At 48.3% G+C, this 24,343-nt stretch overlaps 1 protein-coding gene across 5 annotated transcripts in view; it reads left to right on the forward strand.

Moving 5' to 3' along the window:
- Positions 1 to 24,343, forward strand: part of Mgat5 (alpha-1,6-mannosylglycoprotein 6-beta-N-acetylglucosaminyltransferase) — a 291,422-nt gene that overhangs the window by 234,225 nt on the left and 32,854 nt on the right. For all 5 annotated transcript variants that reach the window (XM_052736793.1, XM_052736794.1, XM_052736795.1 and 2 more), the window contains one exon: positions 11,748 to 11,897. In XM_052736793.1, the coding sequence (XP_052592753.1) occupies positions 11,748 to 11,897 (150 nt within the window). The remainder of the gene's footprint in view (positions 1 to 11,747; positions 11,898 to 24,343) is intronic.

Genomic DNA, 24,343 nt, shown 5'->3' on the forward strand with positions numbered 1-24,343 from the left:
TCCGATGGGTTGTCACTGTGTGACTGACTTGTGCATCTTCCTGCCTCGGAAAGAAACGTAAGGGAATTACTTTTTAGAGATTTTTCCTTATTAAACTACAAGTCCGTGGACTGCTGTCCAGGAACATGAATATATGAAGGATATAGGTATGGGTGGCATCTTTGATAAATATGCCACCATCGATGCTAGAACACAGTAGTATTTGCTGCTTTTCACATAGACAAGACCAAAGTGGTGTCTTCTCCCTTTTTTATAAAGAAGTAGTATAAGATCATTTAAAAGTATGGATCCACGGTTTATCTGTATTTCCTAGTGTATCCCAGGCTGGTCTCATACTCTCTGTGTAACTGGGATGACCTCGAACTCCTGTCTTCCCCTCAAGTGCTGGGGTTGCAAGCGTGCACCATCACACTTGGGTTATGCTAGGGGGAGCACGAGGGACAGAAAGGAGGAACATCCCACACTCTAGGGGAGCACTCTGCACACTGAGCTACACCCCAGCCCAAGTTTATTCCTAGGTGATATGATTACCCGTGCAAACTCCAAAACAGTCTTGCTGTGTGTGTTTTCTTTCCGCCTGTGATTGTTACGCATTTCATTCCACGGTTGTTTCTGAGTGTGATCTTTGACCCCTGCATGTCAGCTGCTCTAAGGCACTGAAGGCCTTCAGGTGGAAATGACAGGCTTCTGATTATCTGGGGACTTTGGGGGAGGGAACTTCTCTATGTTGGCCCCACTCTGAGATTTACGATATGTCTTTTTGCCCACTTGACCGTCCATGGTCCTGTTCAACACGAGGCAGATTTTTGGAGGGAGAGGGCAGTTGTAACGTTACCACCCAGAGGTGGGGAACTGGTGGGACAGGGGGGTCTGCATGGTGTCAGCAGCCATGAAGCTTCCTCCCTATGATGGCTAAGCCCCAAGGAAAGCTAAAGGGATGTGTGACGTGAATGTAAAGTCTTAGTTTCCATGGCCCAGAGGACTTCCAAATCACCACGGCCCCTCTTTTTCCATCCATGGAACTTTGTAATAAAGTTTATAGGTTCCCCAAGCCTGGGTAGATACCTCAGTTTGTACAAGAGGACCTGAGTTCAAGGCCCAGAACCTACATTAAAAAAAAAAAAAATTAAAAAAAAAAAAAAACAAGGAAAGGCCAGGTTTTGTGACATGTGGGCTTGTAATTCCAGCGCCGGGGAAATGGAAACAGACAGCTCTCTGGGTCTCACTTGGCAGCCATCTAGCCTACTCCGTGAGATCCAGACCAGTGAGAGACTCTGTCTCAAAACACACACACACACACACACACACACACACACACACACACACACACACACACACATAATATATGTACACACACATTTTATATATCCAGCAGCTGTCACTTACCTGAGAGAAGGAAGATGTCTATGGAGGGATCAGTTCCCAGTTCCACCCAGTCAGGTAGGGGTCTCCAGGGAACCACCTGAAGAGCCTCATTGCCTCCAGGAATTTCCGTCACACACCGATGACTGCCATACACACATGTACAGACCTGCAGTCAGATCCTGAGCTCCCCAGGACCGGGCTTCTCTTAGGGGACGGGTGGACTGCACAGGAAGGTGCCTATTAGGGGACCACTGGGCCGAGTGCTGCCCACAGGGGTGACAGAGACAGCAGGTGGCTGGAAAGTCAGGAGTCGAGAAGTTGTGTGTGTGTGTGTGTGTGTGTGTGTGTCTGTCTGTCTGTTTGTGTGTACAGTGCCTTGGGAAAAGGTTGTCCTCTGGCTTCCACACTCATGTGCACATACTTGCATATACACATACCAAAAAAGAACTAATTAAGTGGGCAGGGTTAAGTTGCCAGGTGTAATCCACGCAGTTGTAGAGGAGAGGGGAGCTTGAACTTGCATGGGGCCTCCTGCCTCCCACAGAGCACTTACAGCCTTGCCCAGGCTCTCCCGGGAAACAGACTGGAAATTCACAGGGAGGAGCCACACTCCATATCAGATTTTCTCCATACTGCTTGTCTGAGGCGGCCCTTGCAGTTTACAGCTGCTAAGGGTGAACGTAGTTATAGAAAAACCTGCCACATCTGGGCTTCGGCAAAGAGCAAGCCTTGGAGTGAACGTGCTTGGCCACCTTCCTTTCATTTTTGACTCTCACCCATCCGGTGGGCAGTGTGCACGTGGCTCACAAGCATCTTGCTGGGGATCACCGCCTCTCTGTTTCCACCCCCTGATCCTGAATGGGGCCTTCCAGGGAAGGCAAGTGACCCCGTGGACAGCCTTGCCACTACCAAACTTGAGGGAGTATCAGGTTGTGGCTCTTCCCCCAGCCCATCACTGAAACGACACTGTCCGCTACGTACAGTTTCTGCCCATCAGCTTCAGTCCCTGTCCCGCAAGCCAATATCCACCAAGTCACACGAGGGTGCTGTTTTTCTAAACCTCTTAGAAATGAACCTGTGTGAGCCAAGATGTACCTCGATCATCCACCTTCTACCTACAAGCACCTTGTAGAATTAAGTTGAAGGAGTGGGATTTCACAGGCTACAGGAAAAAACCAACTGTCTGAGCCCCACACACACACACACACACTTGGTAGTCACTGTTGCCCTTTGGATTCCGTTTGGGACATACCCTTCCCTTCTTAAACAGTAAAAAAGGTTAGCCTTCTATTACTCTGCGTTCCAAGAACAAACCCACTGCAGTAATTAAAGTACCCACTCCAGCTTGATAATGGAAACTCTGAAGAGCCTTTGAAGTTAAGCTTCTCTCCTTGGCTGCCAAGTCCTGCTTCCCCCAAGAGAAGGCTCACCTTCTGCAGCCTCCTTATCCTTCCCCATCCTCTTCCTGCTCTCCCCACCCCCACACAAACTTCCAGGACAAGGTGGAAAAAAGTCTAGATCAGGACTGGGAAAGAGCCGCCGCAAGAGAACAGATACTGCCTAATGCTTTACCTCCTGGGCTCTGCGGGTGATGGACGCCAGGTCTCTCTAGGGAGATTGTCAGGGGCTCTTGCCAACCCTCGGCCTCCCCAAACCTGTATATCACTCACCTGTCCTGTGTTACCATTTGGCTTTTTCAGGTTAGTGGGTTTGATTTCTTCTCGACTCCTGACTTTCCAGCCACCTGCTGCGCACGCGCACACGCACACACAACTTGAATATTGCCCAGCATCCTCCTAACTTTCCTTTGTGATAGCTCTCTCTTGGCACTTGCAGTCTGTTTCAGTTTTTACGACACAGGTGGAGCCGATAGCAGGCAGCATGTGAAGGACCTGTGACACCTGTGAGCAGCCACAGTGGTCGGCTTCCAGCCTTCCAGCCCCTCCCTGAGCACAGTCATGTAGCTGGTGGGCTTTGCCACTGTAGCACTGTGTCTGAGTAGAATAAGGGACATCATGATGCAGCGAGTGACGGCCTCTGCTCTGGGGAGAAGGAAGCCAGCTTTCCAATATGACGACCTCCTGCCCTCCTCTCAGCTGAAAGGGGGTCATGGCAAAGGGTTTCTTGTTTTTGCAGACTGGCTGGCAGCTCCCCGGGGCCCTTGAAGAGGCATTTGTTAGATGCAGAAATCCCTGAGACACAGTGTTGGAAACCAGGGGAGCATGCTAACTAGTTGGCTCCGCCTGGATCAGTAGGGATGTGGGCATTGGGTCAGGCAGGGCAGGGCAGGGCAGTGTAAGCGTTTGTCGTGCAAGAATTCCCATTCCTGGCTTCTTCCTTTATACCTTCAGGCCTGTCATTGGTGCTACATTTTAAGGTACCTTCCTATCAATGTCATGGTTCTATTAGGTGTCTAACAGGATATAAACTGAGGATGTATTACCCTTTCCAAAGTACCTGTCAGCAAGTGTGTGTGTGTGTGTGTGTGTGTGTGTGTGTGTGTGTGTGTGTGTGTGTTCATGGGGTCGTGGTGGGTAGGACTCACGTTGCAGGTACAAAAGCAACGGTCAACTTCGCTGTTGTTCTTCGGGCTCCTTCTGCCTTGTTTTTGATGTTTTAATTGTGTGTGTGTGTGTGTGTGTGTGTGTGTGTGTGTATGTATATGTGTGTGTATTTTTGTGTCGATGTGTAAGTATGGGCACATGCGCATGTGGGTTCCTACAGGAACCAGAAGGCATCAGATCGCTTGGAGCAGGAGTCACAGGCATTTGTGAGCTGCCTGGCTTGGTTGCTGAGATCCAAACTCCTGTCCACACGGTTGAGCAGCAAGTGCTCTTAACAGCTGTGCGGTCTCTCCATCCCCCACATCCCCACCTTGTGTGTTGAGACAGGAACTTTTAGGAGGCAAACCTCCCTGGAGAAAGTGGGTTAGAGGGGGCGGGCTGTTATGTGTTGTAACGTAGCCTCACTTCTGGTCCTCTGCTTGACTGAGGTGGCCATGTGACCCGCTGCCTCAGGCTCCTGCCCCCACCCCACCCCCATGTGTTCCCCATCACAATGGACTGTATCCTTTCTTGAACAGAGCCAAAGTAAACCCTTTCTCCTCTAAGTTGCACTGGTCAGATATTTTGTCAGAGCAATGAGAGATGAGCTACCTCATTGCCTACAGATTTGTTTTTCTTCCTGCAGCCCGGCCCCCTGGGTAGGAGGGTCTGTACTGCCTGGTTCTGTGGCTCATTTCTCCCACTGTGGAAAGTGTTGGCTCTCCACACCCATCAAGTACTTCTGGGACAGAGTTCTACTGGCAGACACTTGCCAGGTGCCCACCACTGGATCAATCAATTTTGAGTACTCTATGTGCATGATTGTGTGTGTGTGTGTGTGTTGTTGTTGTTGTTGCATGTGTATGTAAAGGTGCACACAACTATGTGTATGTGGAGGAAAATAGGACATCATGTATCCTGCTCTATCATTTTCTAGCTTATTCCCTTGAGACAAGGTCTCTTACAGAGCCTGGGGCTGGACTCACAGCCAGCAAGCCCCAGCCATCCTCCTGTCTCTGCTCCTGACCTCCAGTGCTGGAATTACAGGCTATGCATAGTTGCATCTGGGACTTTACATGGGTGCTGGACGTTTGAAATCAGGTCCTCACGCTTGTACAGCAAGCATTCTTACCCACGGAGCCATCTTCCTAGCCCACAATCTCTAAGTGGCAGGTCACGAAGTGCCATGTAGATGAGAAGTGTCAAGAGGGGTCGATCATGACTGCAGCAGAGAATAGGGGTGTTCTTACATAGAGAGGTGTCCAGCACCCACTCCAGCTGAACACCACCAATTGCCAAAGAAAGTGATGCCACTTTGTAACTGGAAGTTTTCCTGTGTCCCACCCAGTCTGCAGCCGCTCGAACCCAAATAAATACACAGAGGCTCATATTAATTAATTAATACTGTTCAGCCATTAGCTCAGGCTTACTACTAACTAGCTCTTACACTTAAACTCAGCCCATTTCTGTTAATCTATATGTCACCACATTTTCCATGGCTTTACCTGTGTGCCATTACGTGCTGCTCCCTGGACGGAGGGCTGGCGTCTCCTGACTCAGCCTTTTTCTTCCCAGAATTCCCCTTGTCTCCTTATCCCGCCTATACTTCCTGCCTGGCTACTGGCCAATCAGCGTTTTATTAAACCAGTATACAAAAGCATTGTCCCACGGCACCACTTCCTGTACCATAATTATTCCTGAGCCACAAGAGAAGCTGACTGAAGAACTCCTGACCCTCCAGGTCTCGGTTTCACCTCTCACCCGGCCCTGAAGAGCTCAGTGTTGTTTAGATTGAATTGACTTCCCAGAGCTCTTAATATCTTACTCCCTATTATGCCTCAGGCTAGAGCCAGAAATAGACAGGGAGCTCTGATAACGGTCCACTCCTTCGCTCCCCTGCTCCCTGTTCCTCTGCGTCACGCCCCCACGCCTCCAGATGAGGTTTGATAGATTTTCATTTTAATCAGTTAGATCAGTTATTTTTAATGAGAACTTAAACTAAGCTAGAGACCTGGAAGCATTGGGAAGGCTGTAGGTTGCTCATTTGAGTCCTCATGGAAGCATCCCCATGGTGTCTGTGAGACAGGAATGGAGGATGCTCTGATCCCATGGTGTCTGTGAGACAGGGATGGAGGATGCTCTGGTCCCATGATGTCTGTGAGACAGGAATGGAGGATGCTCTGGTCCCATGGTGTCTGTGAGACAGGGATGGAGGATGCTCTGGTCCCATGGTGTCTGTGAGACAGGAATGGAGGATGCTCTGGTCCCATGGTGTCTGTGAGACAGGGATGGAGGATGCTCTGGTCCCCATGGTGTCTGTGAGACAGGGATGGAGGATGCTCTGGTCCCCATGGTGTCTGTGAGACAGGGATGGAGGATGCTCTGGTCCCATGGTGTCTGTGAGACAGGGATGGAGGATGCTCTGGTCCCATGGTGTCTGTGAGACAGGGATGGAGGATGCTCTGGTCCCATGGTGTCTGTGAGACAGGGATGGAGGATGCTCTGGTGCATCCTTGGTGCACATCTTTCCTTCTGCACCTCCAGTCAGCAGGTGATAGGACTTTTAGGAATAGGTTTTCTTGGCCTTTGGGCATCTTCAGTCAGTCTTCATCTCTCTCTCTCTCTCTCTCTCTCTCTCTCTCTCTCTCTCTCTCTCTCACATACACACACACACACACACACACACACACACACACACACACACACACGAGAAAAGTATTGCCTTAGCCCATGTTTTGTTGTTTTAACCAAATGTTTGAGGCTGGAAAGTCCAATCACATGGTTATCATCTGCTCAGGAGCTGGTAAGGGCCTCTAGCTGCATCATGGCAAGGTGAGGGGCCTCATGCCGGCAAACAGAACAAGTATGCTGGGTCAGGTTTTGCTGCCCCTTTTTATAAAGCCATTATTCCATCATGAGGGTCACCCCCACCCCCTCAGACTGCATCTAATCCTAATTACTTCCCAAAGGTCCTCCACCTCCAGATACCGTTAACATGTGAGTTTCCAAAGCGAGAACAATTGGTAGACCTATTAAAGCATAGCTGACCTCCAAATGCTACCCAGATTTACAGAGATCTGGTGGTGTTTTAATGTAGCGACTATATATTACAGTTCTTAGTCAGGCTGCGCCTACCCCTGCAAAGCATCACTCCTCAGTACCCAGCATCTGGAAGTTAATTTAGATCATCCCTGTGCAAACTTATGGACTTGAACTACAAACACCCACATGTATAAACACTATCCATATGCCTAACATTGCTTCCCCTGGTTAATTTTTTTTTTTTTTCAAATGAAGCATCGAGGCATAGTAGTTATTTTGTAGTGAAGTTGGACATTAGTCCTTCCTTGACATTTCAGACCTTCTGAGCCATGGGGAGGTATGCTAAGATGCTCATTGTAATGGCTCCGTCAGTGATGTGCTCGGCCGCACAAGCAGGAGGCTCTGATTCCGATTCCCAGAGCCCACATTAAAAATTGGATACAGTGGCGTATGATTGTCATTCCAGGACAAGGGAGGTGGAGATTGGAAGGCTTCTGAGGATCGCCAGCCAGCCAGACTAGCTCAGTCAGTAAGCCCCAGGCCAGTGAGAGACCCTACCTCCAAAATCAAGGTGGGCGGCACCATATTTGCACACACACACACACACACACACACACACACACACACACACACACTACTGGTTGTATTAATTCCAGCACTCTTCAGTTGAGCAAGGATCAGAGTTTTAAAGCAGGGACTGGGGGTGGGCTCAGGCATCTGTCCCATCTCTCCCTCGTGCATCCAGCTGCTGCCTAGGGAGGGATCTGACGTGTGTGCTGGCTAACTCAGGGTTACAGGGGTGTACGGACAATAAATAGGAACCTGGTTGAGATTCCTAGGAGACTGGTGCTGGTCACTGAGGTCAGGAGTAGAGGAGGGAACCTGGTAGAGCAAGGTGACTGACTCATCCTCTTCTTCAGCCTGCTGAGTTTGAAGAAGCCACAATGTGGCTAGGGGCTACTCCAGGTTCAGGCCTGGAATTTGAACCAGAAATACTTCTTAGGCTCCTGTAGCATTGAATGGGCTTTCATCTGAGGAGCTATTGTGGTTTGAGTTGAGATTTCCCCCCACCCCATAGGCTCACTTGGTCCCCGGTTGGTGGCATTCTGGGAAATGTATGGAACCTTTAGTGGGTGGAGCCTCACTGGAGGAAGTGGGTCACTGTGAGCCCTGAGGATTTCCGGCCTGGCCCCATTGCCGTTCTCTCTGACTCCTGACTGGCTGGAGCCAGTGTGACCAACACCTCCCACTCCTGTGCCATCACACCTTCCCCACCGTGACAGACTACATGCCCTGCCTCCATCTATGAGCCAGACTCAACTCCTCTTTGCTCAAGTTGTGTGATGTTAGATCTTTAGTCTCAGCAGGGAGCTGTCTGAGAGTCTCTGGTGCGGCTCCATTTGGAACAGAAACGTGGCTCCATCTCCCAGATTTCTACGAAACTGCCACAAGACCAGCTATGATGAGATCTCCATTTCTGTGATCCTTGTGGCTTCCAAAGGGCCACCATTAGATGTCATTAACGTGTGACTTTCCAAAGCATGAACTGTTGGTAGATAGATACACTAAACCACAGCTGACATCCTAAATGATGGCAAGATGTTTACATGCGGCTAAAATTGTAGCCGAGAGAGGTAGTGTTATCTGTCACATCAAATTCAAAGCTTAGTTCTGCTTGAAACATTCCCCCTCTGATCTGCCGGCATCTTCTCAGTTGACTATTTAAATCCTTTCTGAAGGGACTCTCTTCTCAGACTTCCCCACACCCAAGTGCCCTCACAGACTTGCTGAGCCTTGCCACGGTCTTCCTCCTTGCCCATGTCTTCCTGCTTGGACAACTTTAAAGAGCCCTTGCCTTCCCTGGATTTGATCGCAGCACATGTGTGACCCGCAGACCCTTCCTTTCCCAGGCCTTTGTCTGGGATCCTAATCTTGACTCTGTCTGCAGTGAAGGGGTTTAGACTCAAGTGGAACCACATGGGCCTTTTGCCGCTGCGGCTTGCTGCAGCCCCGGCTGGGGCCTCCCCACTCCACAGCTGGCTGCTAGCAGGAAAGCCTCTTCTTGCATTAGGGACAGATGCCTGCATCATCCACTTCCAGGCCCCACTTCAAAGCCAGCAGACTGTCCTGAGAGCCTCTTGCATGATCAGTGAAATCTGCCCCAAGTGAAAATGTGGGGTGGACCCGGGAAGGGTCGGGGTGGCCAGCGCCATTGCTGCCGTAGGTATCTAGAGACTCAGGGATGTCGGTGGCCCTGGCTAAGCTTGGGTACTGGTTGCTTTGCTTTTTTTCTTTCTTTGGTAGTGTCTCACGTAGCCCAGGATGGCAAGGCTAGAGATGCATGGGGCTTCATGCACGCTGGGTGCACATCCTAATACTAAGATACAATCCCCAAGCCCGGCTCGCCACTTCTTCTCACACTCCTCCTCCTCTCTCTTCCTTCCTCCCTCTCCTCTTCTTCTGCCTCTCCTCCTCCTCCCTCTCCTCCTCTCCTTCCTCTTTCTTGGCCTTTTCTTCCTCTTTGCTCCTCTTCCTTCCCTCTCTCCTCTTTTCCCCTCCCTTCCCCTTCCTCCTCCTCCTCCTCCGTCTCTCTCTGTGTCAGTCTTGTCCCCTCATTCTGGTAGAGATGGTGCCCTGAGCCCCTCCCATTGCCTCCTGTCTGCCCACCTACCCCGCTTCCTACCTTCTCCTTGTTTGTGCTGACTCCAACACTGAGTGACCTTTGACCCTTAGCCTTCTGTATTTCAACAGTCTGAATGTTGGAGAGGGTCTCACAGGCTCTTTGGGGCTGCTAGCTGCCCTGGGACTGGGTCTCCACTGGGCTGGCCAGTAGGAAGTCAGTGGTGTTACAGAGCTCTCTGCCTGCTTCCCAGGGAATGGGGGTGGAGCGGGGTTCTAAGAAAACAGTGGGCACAGGATTTGCCAGATACCTAGTACAATGCACCCATATCCTAGAACCCTACCAATTATCTTACAGGAGGTAGAGGATCCTAAACAGGGCTCAGGCTTGAAGTAAGAAGTCGGGCCTTATAAGCTGTCCCCCTCTTGCTTGGTCAAGCGACCACATCTCCGAAACCATAAATAAGCTCAGCAGCTTGCTACCACACCAAACATGCATGGCACAGGACTGAGCCTGAGGTTCAGGCATTTATTTGCTTTATTCAAGGGCTAGCCTGCAGCCAGAAGGCTGCTTATTATTGGCTGCTACTCTGATGCACAAAATAGGTCATTTTAACTTGGATACTTCTGATAGCTCTGGAAGGTTTCCTCCAAAGTCGAGAGTGCTGTGTAGTAGTCACAGGAGAAGAATGGCACACAGAGAGACTTAGACCAGCTTCATTCAGGTTCAAGTCCATTTCTCTGTACTCTGGGCTGCAAGGGCCACCCACCAACACACACACACACACACACACATACACACACACGTACTCCAAGTTCCTTAACAGTCTTTGGTCACAAACTGGCTATTATTAGATTTGCCTAATATGTGTGTGGGGGCCGGGGGTGGGGGGGAGATTCAGAATAAGAAAAATGCATGTCCTACTTTGACACACCTGGAAACCATTACAGAGCTTGGATCCTTTAAATTAAAAAGGAGGAGGGCGGGGCATGCCGTACAAAATTTGCTTGTACGGCTCACCCATGAACGTGAAGTGAAAGTGAGCCTGCTTCCTGGGCACAGGTGGTTTCAATTTTGGAACCGGAAACCTGTGTCCACAGATGCGGGACCTCCGGTTTTGCTTCTGATAAAAAAGTGTGAGTGCTCTCCGTGACTTCACCGCACCTCACAGTTCCCACTTAACCTCTCTGTCCCCATGGCTCGCCTCGTTACTCTCAGTTCTCCAGCTGCTGGGTCCATCAGTACACACTGTGAGAAACCCGCCTCTTGCCCAGCATCTGAAAGAAGTGGGCTGCGGTTCTGAGCATGAGGTGATCATCACAAGAAATACTGGCAAGCAGGGATGTTTGTATTCCCTGGAGACAGCTTAACAACTCTGGATAAATACTCCAGTCCAACTGGCTGCCTTCTCCATGTCTTCATCCCTGCCCCACCACACGCAAACTTCCTTCCCAAAAGACAAAGTGAGCCAAAAGCAATACACTGGGTCCCTAGTAATTCCCAAAATAAGGAGGATACTTCCAAACACTTGGCCATGTTGTTGGTATTCTGTAATATTCCTGTATTAATTATATGTGTGTGTGTATGTGTGTGTGTGTATGTACACACACACTCAACATGGTTCTGATTGCAGACTTGTACTGTGGCAGTTATGACTGTGTCTGCCCTCAAGATCATCCAGAGAGATTCCTATTTTCATGTGTCCATGTGTCTCTGCAGCAGGATGTGTGCATGTATATGAGTTTGCATGTATGCAGGCACACTTATTTATACCTGTACATACATGCATGTGAGCGGGGGGTACATATGAAAGCCAAAGGTTGACGTCAGTATCTTCTTGATCATTCTTCACCTTAGGTATTGAGACAGAGTCTCTCACTTGAACCTGGAGATCATTGATTCGGCTAGTCCAGCTAGCCAGCTTATCCTAGGGATCCTTTGTCCCTGCCTCCCTGGCACCGTGATTGTGGGCAGGCCGCCATACTTACCTACTGAGCCGTGTCTCCATCCCTAGGCCAGATTGCTTTTAAAATAAATGTCAGTATTGGCGTGCCACACGTCTAAGATCTCAGCATTGACCTCTCCTGTCTCTGTGCCCTGTAGCTCTCACTAGAGGTTCTGACCCACCAAGCAGGTTGTCTCACTAATGACACTTTCTGCTAATGTCCCCTCTCTAGAATAAGAAAATCTACTTGGATATCATTCACACGTACATGGAAGTGCATGCCACTGTTTATGGCTCCAGCACAAAGAACATTCCCAGTTACGTGAAAAATCACGGCATCCTCAGTGGGCGTGACCTGCAGTTTCTTCTCCGGGAAACAAAGGTAATTTTCCCAGCAGATTCATAAACATTCGCGTGGCTTATGGCTTTGTTTCCCCTGGAATTGGACATGGGATCAGAGTCTTTTATGCATTCTTTTCTTTCTTTCTTTCTTTCTTTCTTTCTTTCTTTCTTTCTTTCTTTCTTTCTTTCTTTCTTTCTTTCTCTTTTCTTTTCTCTCTCTCTCTCTCTCTCTCTCTCTCTCTCTCTCTCTCTCTCTCTCTCTCTCTCTTTCTTTGTTTTTGGGGTTTTGTTTGTTTTTCAAGACAGAGCTTCTCCGTGTAGCCCTGGCTCTCCTGGTATGCTCTGTTGGTCATGTTTTCTTTTCAATGGTGTAACAGAACGTTAGCCAATAGGTTAGGGATCTAGCTCAGTGCTTCCCCAGCACCACATCGAGCCAGATGTGAGTTGTACTGTAGTATCTGAAGTTTTAGTAACTATTATTATTTGTTGAAATAATTCACTTAATGATAATTCCACAGAAACATTAGCTTAGGTTAGCCTAGCTGTAAGATTTTCTGGGTGTTTATGCAGACATATATACTTTATAATTACAAAACCTTTACATGTGTCTTTGTGTTTCAAATGTATCTGTGTATTGGCTGTAAAGGAGAAAGGTCTGTGCTGGACATGGCGTTATATGCCTGTAATCTCCGCACTTGGGACTTAGAGGCAGAAGGATCAGGGATTCAAAGGCATCCACAGACATGGGGGGGAGAGGTTGTTGTCAGCCTAGGATGCATGAGACCCTGCCTAAGCTGTACGCAATAACCAGGCAGGGTTGTCTAAGAGCAGCTATGGAAAAAAAGTTAATGAATTGTAAATTGTGGTTGGTTGCTATGAATTCATTTCTTGATTTTGTTTAAAATACCCATTTTGCAATTACAAGGAGAAAAAACATATTCACTGGAGTTTAGTGCCAGCATTTTATCTGATGAGCGCAAGGCTTGGGGTTCTATCCCCAGAACCCCAAGAAGTAAAATTTTAAAATCCCCTGTGTATAGGGGACTTTTCTTGTGCTGGGCATCAAGCCAGCGGCTATGAGTAGACAGGTAAGGCCCTGACTTGCTCAAAGGATGGCCTTCAGACAGGGTAACAGAGGCCACAGTTGTCAAAGTCCCTACCAGTCCCTGCTGCTCAAGGAACCAGGTCCCGGACCTGCTCTCCTCACACCCCTTCCTCAGATGAGGACAATGGCCCACTAACTAAGGACTTAGGGGTTTGAAAGACCTGTGAGATGACTGGAGTGTCGAACCATCTGGCATTTGGGCCGTAAGGAACCAGATTCAGGGGACATATTCGGGAGAGAATTGAATCCAATCTACCTATATTTGATGTTAGAATATGACATTTGATAAGGAAATGAGGTCTGGTTGGTCACAGTTTGGAGCAGGGTTCAGACCCTGTGGCATTGGTGGTTGGACCCTGAGGATTATTTATTTACTTGTGTATGTGTACATGAGTACGTACGTGTGTGTGTGTGTGTGTGTGTGTGTGTGTGTGTGTATGTGTGTGCACATGTATGGGCATCCGTGTCGAAGCCAGAGGTAAATGTTGGATATCATTCCTCAGGTACTATCCACCTCATAGGGTTTTTTTTATATATTTATTTTACATGTATGTATGTGTGTCTGAGTACATGTATATGCACCATGTGCATGTAGGACCCTGAGGTCAGACGAGTCACATGAGCCACAATGTGAGTACTAGGATTTGACCCAGGTCCTACAAAAGCAAGAGGGACTTTTCAACTGCTGAACTCTCTCTCCAGACCACACTTTTGGGTTTTTTGTTGTTTGTGTTGGTTTGTTTGTGTTTGTGTTGGTTTGTTTTTTTTTTTTTTTTTTTAGATAGGGTTTCTCACTGGCCTTGAGCTCACCAAACAGGCCAGGCTAGCTGGACAGTGAACAGGAGAGTTCTGCCTGTCTCTGCCTCCCCAGCATTAGGGTTACAGGCATGCACTACTGTGCCCCACGTATTTTATGTGGGCTCTGGGGATTGGATTCAGGTTGGATCTTAGGCACTTTACTAACCAGTCCGTTTCCACAGCCCAAGACTTCAGTTTTGGAAGATACACCTGGCTTTGGGGTGAACAGAATAGATACCACTGTGGGTTCCAGGTATCCCGGCTTCCCACAGTAAACTGAGATCAAGTCATGAAGGAGCCTCTGACTCCTGACGCTTACTAATTGGGACCTGAAGCTCTTCTGGGCCTTTGGCATGCCATCTTCATAAACAGCCACACTTAGGAACACTTGGTGAAAGGGTCGGGAGATAGCTCATAGGATAAAGTAACTCGAAAACGTGAAGACCCACGTTTGGATCCCCAAGATCCACCTAGGCCAATGTGGGAGCACACATCTGTAGTTCCAGTGCTTCTGTGGCAAAAAGGGAGGCAGGAACAGGAACCCCAGACGCTAACAGGTCAGCCAGCCTGGTGTGCAGCAATGAGCCACAGAGATTCTGTCTCATGCAACATGGAAGGGGTGTGTGGGTGACACCTGAGATTGTCCTCTGACCTCTGTGCTTGCACACTTGCACACACACAAAGGTTTTTAGTGTTTGTTTGTTAGTTAGTTAGTTAGTTAGTTAGTTAGTTAGTTAGTTAGTTAGTTTGTTTTGAAACAGAATCTGTCTACATAGCCCTGGCTGTCCTGGAATTCACTGCGTAAACTAGGTTGGCCTCAAATTCACAGAGATCCACCTGCCTCTGCCTCTTGAGTGTGGAGATTAAAGGTGTGCGCCACCACACTGGGCCACACACAGATTTTTAAAAGACGGGGTGGATGGGAGCCAGCAATATGGCTCACCAGGTGAAGCACTTGCTGCTCACACTTGTGGACCTGAGTTTGATTCCCAGAACCCACAAAAAGGTAGAATATTACGATCAATCCACGTGAGTCTATTAAATGGGCAACAGAATTTATTAAGATATAAATTGAGGAAGCAGACTCACGATTACAGAACGGAGTAGACAGCAGAAGTCGTCATCTGATCTGGCCAGGAGCGAATCCACCTCGCAGGTGGGAGCAGAGAGAAGGGGCAAGTGACCCATCTCCAACCCCTTTTCAGAGGTCCCGTTCAGTGGCAGGAAGCATCGCCTCCTTTGGGCCGTCTAGCCCAAGGTCATGGGCGGAGCAAATACCACTACAGTGGAAAGAAAAAGAAGAGAACTCCCCAGACCTGTCTTCCGACCCCCACTTAGACGCCGTGACATGCATGCTCGCACACTCAGACGCACGCATCACACACACACAGTAGTGCGAGTCATCTTGTAAACAAAAGTTCCTGGCTGTTCACCAGTTAAAAGGATAACTATCTGGATTTTGTCCGTTTCTCCATCTATAAACACACTTGATTCTTTTTTTTTTTTTTTTGCTTCCAAGACATTTTCACATGTAATTCCAGAGATAAAATATTTTGATAATTTTTTTAACTCTTTGGCCAGCAGCGGGTTTCTCATAAGGACTTTAATTTCTTAAAGCTCGCCCATCATCTGATGGCTGCTGTGGCTCCGTGAGACGCTCCCCAGTTTCACTCATCCCTTCTGTTGTTTTCTTTCTTAATGTGACATTTTCGAGTCGTCAGGACGCCCGGGCCCTTTCACGGCAGCGATGCTATTTTCTTCCATTTGCCTCGTTTTACTTTTCTTGGGTGAGATCCTGCTGAACGTTCGAGTTCCTTTCAAATAACACCGTGGCAGAGCTTGTTTTCACAGTGTGTCATTACCGGCTCGCACGCGTCTATTAGCCCGACCTCGGGAACGGCTCCCTCAGCCTTGCAGATTTTAAAAGGACCCTTATTTGCCTACCCTCCATTCACCTTGTCAGAGAATGAGAAATAGGCCAAAATTGAGGTCCTTCCTGTCTGGGGGAAGACAGGGGGAAAAAAAAGCTTCCAAGACCCGGCTATGATGTTGAATGAGGTCACATGGCCAAGAGTGCAGCTTGGTTTCCGAGCATGAGACGCATGCATATTTTATATAGATCTTTTTTTTTTGAAAAGCAGGTAGTGGGACTGGAGAGATGGCTCAGTGGTTAAGAGCACATACTGCTCTTTTCTGTTTTGTTTTTGTCTTTGTTTATTTTGGGGAGACAGGGTTTCTCTGTGAAGCCCTGGCTGTCCTGGAACTTGCTGAGATCCACCTGCCTCTGCCTTCTGGGTGCTGGGATTATAGCATGTGCCACCACTGCCCAGCCACATCCTGCGCTTACAGAGGACCAGGGCTCAGTTCTCAGCACCTACATCAGACACAACCACTTCTAACTCCCCTTCAAGAGGATCAAACGCCCTCTTATGGCCTCAGTAAGTACTACAACCGTGTGGTACAGAGATGAACAGGCTCACATACACATAAACTTTTAAAGTAATTAATTAATTTAAAATTGATGCCTTATGATGATGCCCTAGTGGAATTATGCAGCACCTGTTTTCTGTGATAAGAATATATTAGGGCTGGAGAGATGGCTCCCCAGTTGGGGCTCTGGCCCCTTGCCAGAGGCCCCAAGTCTGTTCCCAGCACCCACATTGGGGTGCTCACACCTACCTGTAACTTCAGCTCCAGAGGATCTGATACCTCTGGCCCCCACAGGCACCTGCACTCATGTGTAAACACACACACACAGAGCTACACATAATTTAAAATACAAATAAATCTTAGAGAATATATTTAAGCACCTCGTGTGGAATCATGACTCAGATTGTTGGCAGATATGAGGAACACAAGATAGTGTATGGCCAAGACTCCACTTCCATTGAGATCCCAGCAGTAAACAACTGAGCTGAATGAATCTGGAGTTTGGAAAATTGACACAGACTAGTCTGACTTTGCGTTTATATCTTTCCCACTTCTAACTCCTTCTTCTGTGCCTCTGAGCAATTTTAAAGCAATTTTTTTCCCATCCATGTTGGAAGTGGAGAACAGGAGCTGCCAATGAGAAATGTCTGTAGAATGAATAGATTCTCTTCAGGCTCAGCTAAAGAGGAAAGCAAGCCTGGTCTCCTCTCCCCACGATCTCCAGACATACAGAGAAATGGCTGGTGTTCGGTCACTTTGGGTCTCATTATTTTTGTTAATGAGACATCTTTGGGTTTGGTCTTGCTTTGCTTTGGGCTCCTTTGGTGTTGGAGGTTGAACTCAGTGCCTCGTACATGCTAGGGCAAGCATGCTACCACTAAGCTACCTCTCCAGCCTGTATGCTGTCTTTGAAACTCTGCATCTGGCCCACAGCACCCTTGCTCAGTAGAGCTTTGTCTGAGCATGCCCTTTGGAGTCTCAGAAGACAGAGGGATGTTGGTATAACGTGAAAACTGGGCCTTCAAGTGCTGGGAAGTTGCCATACTCTAGAAGCCTCTTCTAACAGGGCTATACATTTTGATGAACAAATTATTATCTGAATTTAGATGAACGGATTATCTACCTGAAGACCACAGACAGGTCATTTAGTCCAGCAGACGCTAGGAGAGGAGGTGGAACCAGTTACCATGACACACTAGGATGGCATATTTTACATTTGGTTTAATGCCTCGTTTCTTTTTGTTTGTCTGTCTGTCTGTCTGTTGAGGCAGGATCTCAGGTAGCCCAGGCTGATCTGAAACTTACCATGTAGGTAAGGATGAGCTTGAACTTCTGACCCTCCTGCCTCCACCTCCTGAATGTGGTGATTCCTGGTGTGCGCACCCAGAGCCAGTTTATGTGGTGCTGGGGATCAAGCCCAGAGCCTTGTGCACGTGAGGCAAACAGTATGCCAGCTGAGCATCACCAGCCTCCCTTCCCAGGTTTAACTCCACTACTTCCCCGTCTTCTCTTGGGTGGTTCTTATCAATGGGCCGTAGTGAACGGAGGATTCACGTCCTACCTGCTCTCCAGTGGAAGGGTGTCTAGGGCTCTGCTCTCTAGCTGTACTCAGCACTTGCCTTTCTGTAGCCAAGGACCAATTCTAACTGTAGCCTAGCAGGGGAAGCTGCTGTCCATGCCCTCCTCTTCCAGGCACCCCCACCGTTCCTCCCTCCGTGACCTGGGTCACCCGTAATGATCCCAGTTCTTCACCAAGTCATCTCTAGACGCCTAAACAAGTGTGACAAATGCGGGCTGTGTACTTCACCCAACAGTCTCGCCTTTGTGCCTAACTACAGTCCCAAACACAAAGCTAAAATTCCCCAAAACCCAACTAACTTTGGGTTTTCCCGGGTTTCATTTCTGTTGTGGTGACAAAATATCCTGACAAAACGGATTTATTTCAGTCTACCATTCCAGGTTATGTTCCATCATTGCGGGGAAATTACAGCCATGGGAGTGTAAAGCAGCTAGTCATAGCAGACCTCCAAGTCGAGAACAGACAGAAACGGATGCATCATGTTCAGATGTCTGCTTACTTGTGCTCAGCTCAATCTCTCCACTCTTACACACGTCAGGGCCCCTGCCTAGGGAATGGTGCCGCTCACCATGGGCTGGGTCTTTCCATGAACTTATTCATAGGCATGCCGGCAGACTAACCCACTTCAGACATCAACCTGGCACTTCCTAAACATCTTAACAAAAGGATTTGTTCATAAGCGGACTCTCGTGTGGCCCAGGCTGGTCTCAAGCTTTCTACCTAACCAAGTGCCTTAGCTATGTTTCTTTTTGCTGTGATAGAATACCCAACAGAAGAAACTTCAGGGGAAAAAAAGGCTCACCATTTTAGGTTATGGCCCACCCTTGTGGGGAAACCAAGGCAGCGGGAACTGGAAGCAGCTACATCCATAGCCAAGAACAGAGAAAAAGGAAGTAGTGAATGCTTGCTTGTGCTCGGCTCTCTTTCTTCACACACAGTTCTCGATGCTCTGCTCAGGGAATGATGCAACCCGTAGTGGGTGGGTCTTTCACAAAATCTGTTAACATAATCAAGATACTCTCTCATAGGCCAACCTACTCTAGAAAGTCCCTCATTGAGACCATGTTCCCAGGTGATTCCAGGTTGTATCAAAGTGACGGAGCTAACTGTCACTAGGCGATGAGGTTCAATCAGTTCCAGAACCAGATCCAGGTAACTCAGTGTTCAGAGGAGCTTACATGTTCTCACAGGCCTCTTCCCAGTGTCTGGCTTTCACATACAAGTTGACCACACCAAATCTGAAAGTCAGAAATCCAAATTGCCCCTGAGCTAGAACATAGGTCAGTTGGTCGAGGATATCAAAAAACTGGTCACCTCCCATCTCTATCTAGGTCAATGAATTAACACATACATTGTAATACCTTGGATTTGGTATTGGCTTTCAAATGACAAAGTGGTGGAATGTTTAAGTTTGGTGCTGGTGTTTGTGGTCTGGCTTGTTTCATCTCTGGCACCAGGCGCTAAGGTTGCTGGGAGAAGTCAGGAGTCTGCCCCAGGAACCCAGTCTCTAGAAAGTGCTGCTTTGGTGGCCCGTTTGGCCAGTTGGTAATGCTGAAACAGGTGTTCTAAGTCCTGTGTCACTTGGCCATCATAACTGTTCCGTAGACATCCAAAAGCAGCCCACATTAGAGGCTTTGTGGCCCAAGAAAGTGCTGAGCAGCCAACCGGATGAGGAAGGCCACTCTCTATGTCCTTCAGCATCAGCAGAGGGACCCTTCAAGCTAAGTGAAACTATCAGGATAAAGAAGTTGTTTTCTCCGTTTCCTGATGATCTAGTTCCAAGGGAGAAAGGGCTTCTTTGGCTACAGTTCCAGGCTGCAGTCCATCACTGCAGAGATGTCAAGGAACAGGAAGCAGCCAGTCATATTGTATCTGTTGAACTTCAAATGCAAAGTATCCCGTAAGCTCCCTGGACTGACGCTTGGTGCTGTTGGGAAGTGGTGGAACCTCCAGGCCAGGGAGCCTCACTGGAGGAAGTCAGTCACTGGCCTCACTTCCTGGTTCCCTCTCCCTCACTTCCTCCCCCTCCCCCTCCCCCTCCCTCCTCTCGTGTGTGTGTGTGTGTGTGTGTGTGTGTGTGTGTGTGTGTGTGTGTGTGTGTGTGTGTGTCTGTCTGTCTGTCTGTCTGTCTGTCTGTGTGTCTGTCTGTCCATGTCTGTATCTGTGTCTGTGTGTCTGTGTGTGTCTCTGCTGTCTGCTGTCTGTCTGTGTCCTGTACAAAGATGAAAATGAATGGATCAGTCTGCTTCCTGGCTGCCAGGCCATCCTTCACGCTCCTGCCATCATGGCTTCCCTGTCCTGATAGACGGTGCCCCTTGCTGGAACTATAAGGCAAATAAACCTTTTCTTCCTTAACTTACTTTCTGTCAGGATGTTCTAGCACAGCCACAGACAAGTAAGGAATATAAACATCCAAGAGCAAAGAAAGGCTTCCGTACTTGCCCGGGGCTCAGCTAGCTTTCTCCGTTCTTACATACTCCAGGTCCAAACCCAGGAAATGGTGGCACTCACTTCCAGGCTGGAGCTTTCCACAGCAATTAAGGCAATCAAGATGCTCGCCACCCCCCCCACCCCCCCACCCCAAGCCAGTCTGATCTAGACAATCCCTCATGAGACTCCCTCCCCAGGGAATTCTAGGTTGTGTCAAAGTGACAGTTAAAACTGACCATCACACCAGCCGTTGTATGGATTCTTCTTTAAAGACATAAAGGGATAAATACCTATATAAAGATATAAATACCTATTCCTAGAACTAGATTGCTACCCCGCTACTGTATTAAGAACCAACAGGAGAGGCCTAGCGATAGCGTACCGTACCGTTTGTAGGCCTGGCCTTTCTGTCGGGAAGGCGCGGCACAATGTACGATCTCTCTCTTCTGGTAGTCTCGTTAGTAGTGTATGAAAGAGTGGGAACTTGTTGGGCAGAGTGGCGCACACCTTTAATCCCAGCGCTTAGGAGGCAGAGGCAGGGGGATCTCTGTGATAAGAAGGAAGGAAGGGAGGGAGGGAGGGAGGGACAGTGAGAACTCACAAAACCACGTTCAAGGGCTAAAGTTGTCCTAACCCACAAACACAGCCTAAGGCACTTCACCTCCAACTGTGTGGTAGAGGGGCATACGGAATGCTCGGCTGTGTGGGATTACAGCTGGACTTGGACTTGGGCTTGGGTAACTATTTTTCACATGATTTCTAGGCACCAAGCCTGAGAATATTAAATGTTTCTACAGACTATCTCCTTCAGTCCTCACGGCATTCTCCATGACAAAAAGCATCAGTGTTGACCTCATTGTGCTCCTAAGGAGACAGAGTGCTTGTATTAGCTTAGGTAAGCTTCCAGAACCAGTGAGAATAGACTGTAAATGAGCCTCGAGAATCCATACACAAGGGCGGTTGCCATGGTTACCAAAAGAGGACATGTTAGCATCAGAACTTGAATCCTGGTCTTCCTGACGGTACAACCTGTGCTGTTCATCATCTCTCTGCCCCAGCCATGTTGACCAGTAATCAGTTTCTTTGGGAAACTGAGGTTAATTCATTGCCCAAACTCCTTCCTGAACCTCCCACACTGGCTAATTAATAATGATCAGAAAAGTACATCCTGAGTTTCTATCGGTCCAATATTTTTTATTCTTGGTGTTCCCCATTAAAAGTGACCAGAACTGGGGTCCGGGTGTAGCTCTGTCATATATCACTTCCCAGTATATATGACTCTCTGGGTTTAGCCACCACTACATAATGAAGTAATTAATTAAAATAAAGTGACTGAGGCTGAGGTGACTGTGGGTAAAGTGTCTGCCACCCAAGCATGAGGACCTGAGTTTGATCCCCACAATCCACATCTAAAACACCGATTGTAGTGGTATTCGCTTCTAACCCCAGCACTGTAAGTGGAGGCCACTGGATCCCTGAGGCTCACTGGCCAGCCAGCGTAGCCAAAGAGAGGAAACGATGTGGAGAGCAGCTGAGAAAGACATCCAAGGTCGATCTCTGGCCTGCACACACACATGCACACACATGTGCGCATAACCACATATACACATACATGCATGCATACATACATACATACATACATACATACATACATATGTACATACATAGAAGAAAATGAAGCTGACCAAGCCTGGGAGTAGTTAACAGAATCTTTGTGAACTCACTTAGGAGTTAAAAACAATTCTTTTTCCTTTCAAAACAGAGAAAAATACCTCAGTGACAGTGTCAGGGTGTCCCAGTCCTTGCCAGGAATAAAACACACGCCCCTTTATCTGATCTTCCTTGTCATTTTAAGTTGGAGAGTGGGACCTTCCTGTTTAGAAACACTCACTGGTGGGTGGCCATGGAGACGTCCGCCGTCTAGAGGGTCCTTGTTAGACTCTGGCCTTCTGGAGGACAGACTGAAGCCCATGCGGTGTGTGTGGCCAGTTTTCCCTGGAAGAGTCAAACCTCAGCACTAAATGTTTTCTTCTACCCAGTTTTTGTATGTGTGTGTGTGTGTGTGTGTGTGCGCACATATGTATACAGGTGTGTACACCCGTGTGAATTTGTGACAAGGCTGGAGGAAGGCAGCAGGTGCCCTGCACTGTCACACTCGGTCGTATTCCCTTGAGACTGGGTCTCTGACTGAACCTGGAGCCAGGCTGGGGGCCAGCAAGCCTCTGAATCTCCCTCCGTCTCACACAGTGCTGGGGCTACAGTCACAGGGCAAGTGCTGTTACCCACCGGGCCCTCTCCTGGTCCTCGCATGCTTCTTGTGTTCCTCCCTTCTGTGGTAAAGAATTCTATAGGGGTGGAGTGGAAATAAAATGAACTCCTCAGAAAGAAGGAGAGGGAGACAGAGGCTGGGGGGAGGGAGGGAGGGATCAATAGAAAAAGCAAGTTGGCATGGGTGAGGTGTGTGGCAAGACTGTACGTAGGCAGAAGCCTTTGGTTGGAGATGGTGGGTTTTCTCTACCTGGATTATTGTCATTCAGCCCTTAGACGTGCTGTGTGACCTTCATACATGTCTTCATTGTGCTGTCACAGGTAACGAGTACACAGGAACCAAGAGGAAAAATGCTTCCTGACAGCCGACAGGAAACTGTTATTACAGTGTTTCAAAGTCATGCATCATTTCCTGTCATCTTAATTAGTGTGACAAGAAAACTCACTGCCAGGAAATGGTGGGATAGCCGGACAGTGGTGGTGCACACCTGTAATCCCAGAGCTTGGGAAGCAGAGGCAGGCAGATCTCTGTGAGTTCAAGGCCAGCCTGGTCTACAGAGTGAGATCCAGGACACCCAGGGCTACACAGAAAAACCCTGTCTTGCAAAGAACAAAAACAAAACAAAACAAAACAAAACACCAAACGAGAGAGAGAGAGAGAGAGAGAGAGAGAGAGAGAGAGAGAGAGAGAGAGAGAGAGAGAGAAATGGTGTGGTGTTCACTTGTGATATAAGCGTCCTTGGAAGAAAGTGAGTGAGACTTGGGAGAATTAGCCCAAAGTGTTTAATTATTTCATCTGTGTATGTCTATGGTGTGTGTGTGTGTGTGTGTGTGTGTGTGTGTGTGTGTGTGTGTGTGTGTGTGGTGTGTTCGTATCTATGACTGCAGGTACTTGAATGCCACAGTCTGCATGTAGAAGTCAGACAGAAACATCAGCTGTCCATCCTCACCTTCAACCTTGTTTGAGATAGAGTCCCTGTTGTTCGCCATTCGTCATCCCAACCAGCTGGCCTTCGGGATCCTCAGGATTCTCCCTTCTCTGCCTCCAGTCTTCCTGTCGGAGCCTGGGATTACAGCTGTGCGCTGCTGCATCCGGCTTTGTGTGGGCTCTGAGTTCAGGTTCTGATGCTTGCACAGCACGTACTTATGTACCCACTGATCCGTCTGTCTCCCCAGCCCCCTACATCTTTCTTTATGTGTGCTGAGATATTCTGGCGCCGGTAGTGCATAATTGTTGGTGCAAATAATTATTCAGATATGATTAAGCTTAGGTCACATTCAAGTTCATCGAGCAATAGCCTCTAATTCTTTAATAGTAGGTTCAGATTGGTTGATCTAAAGGAGATAATCCCCCTGCCCCCACAAGATTCTCTGTTTAAATGGATAAGCATTTGCTGCTCCCATTTCTTCCAAGGTTGTTTTTGACAATGTAGAGTTGAGGAAGGCATCAGGCCTTCTTGGCAGGCCCTCATTTTCAGAGGTCAGGAAATTCTGTGGGCTCCAACCGCTCCGGTTAAACCTGCCAAGACCCTGTCTGTACCTGCTAGCATTTTCTTCTCTTCCCTTTTCGAGAGGCGACGCCTGGTGCTGTCCTGTATTCCCAGCTGTTAGTGGGTTGTTAGAGTCAGATCTGGACCCTGGCAGCCCTGACATGCCAGGTTAAATCCAGCATCTTTCCTCAGTGGGTCAATTAGAGGGACCAGAGATACCAAAAAGAGAGTTACTCAACTGCGGCCACATCGGAGAGAGAACAAGTACAGGTCTAGTGACTCCCACATCATCTTTGGGGTCCTGACACAGGTCTTACTTAGGTTTAAACAAAGCACAAGAGATGTTCATCAATAAGCAGACCTGGTCAAGGTGTGATTCAGCCGAT

Source organism: Peromyscus californicus, unplaced genomic scaffold (assembly GCF_007827085.1).
Source record: "Peromyscus californicus insignis strain IS unplaced genomic scaffold, ASM782708v3 Scaffold_14__1_contigs__length_90479793_seg_2, whole genome shotgun sequence".
NCBI classification, from domain to species: domain Eukaryota; kingdom Metazoa; phylum Chordata; class Mammalia; order Rodentia; family Cricetidae; genus Peromyscus; species Peromyscus californicus.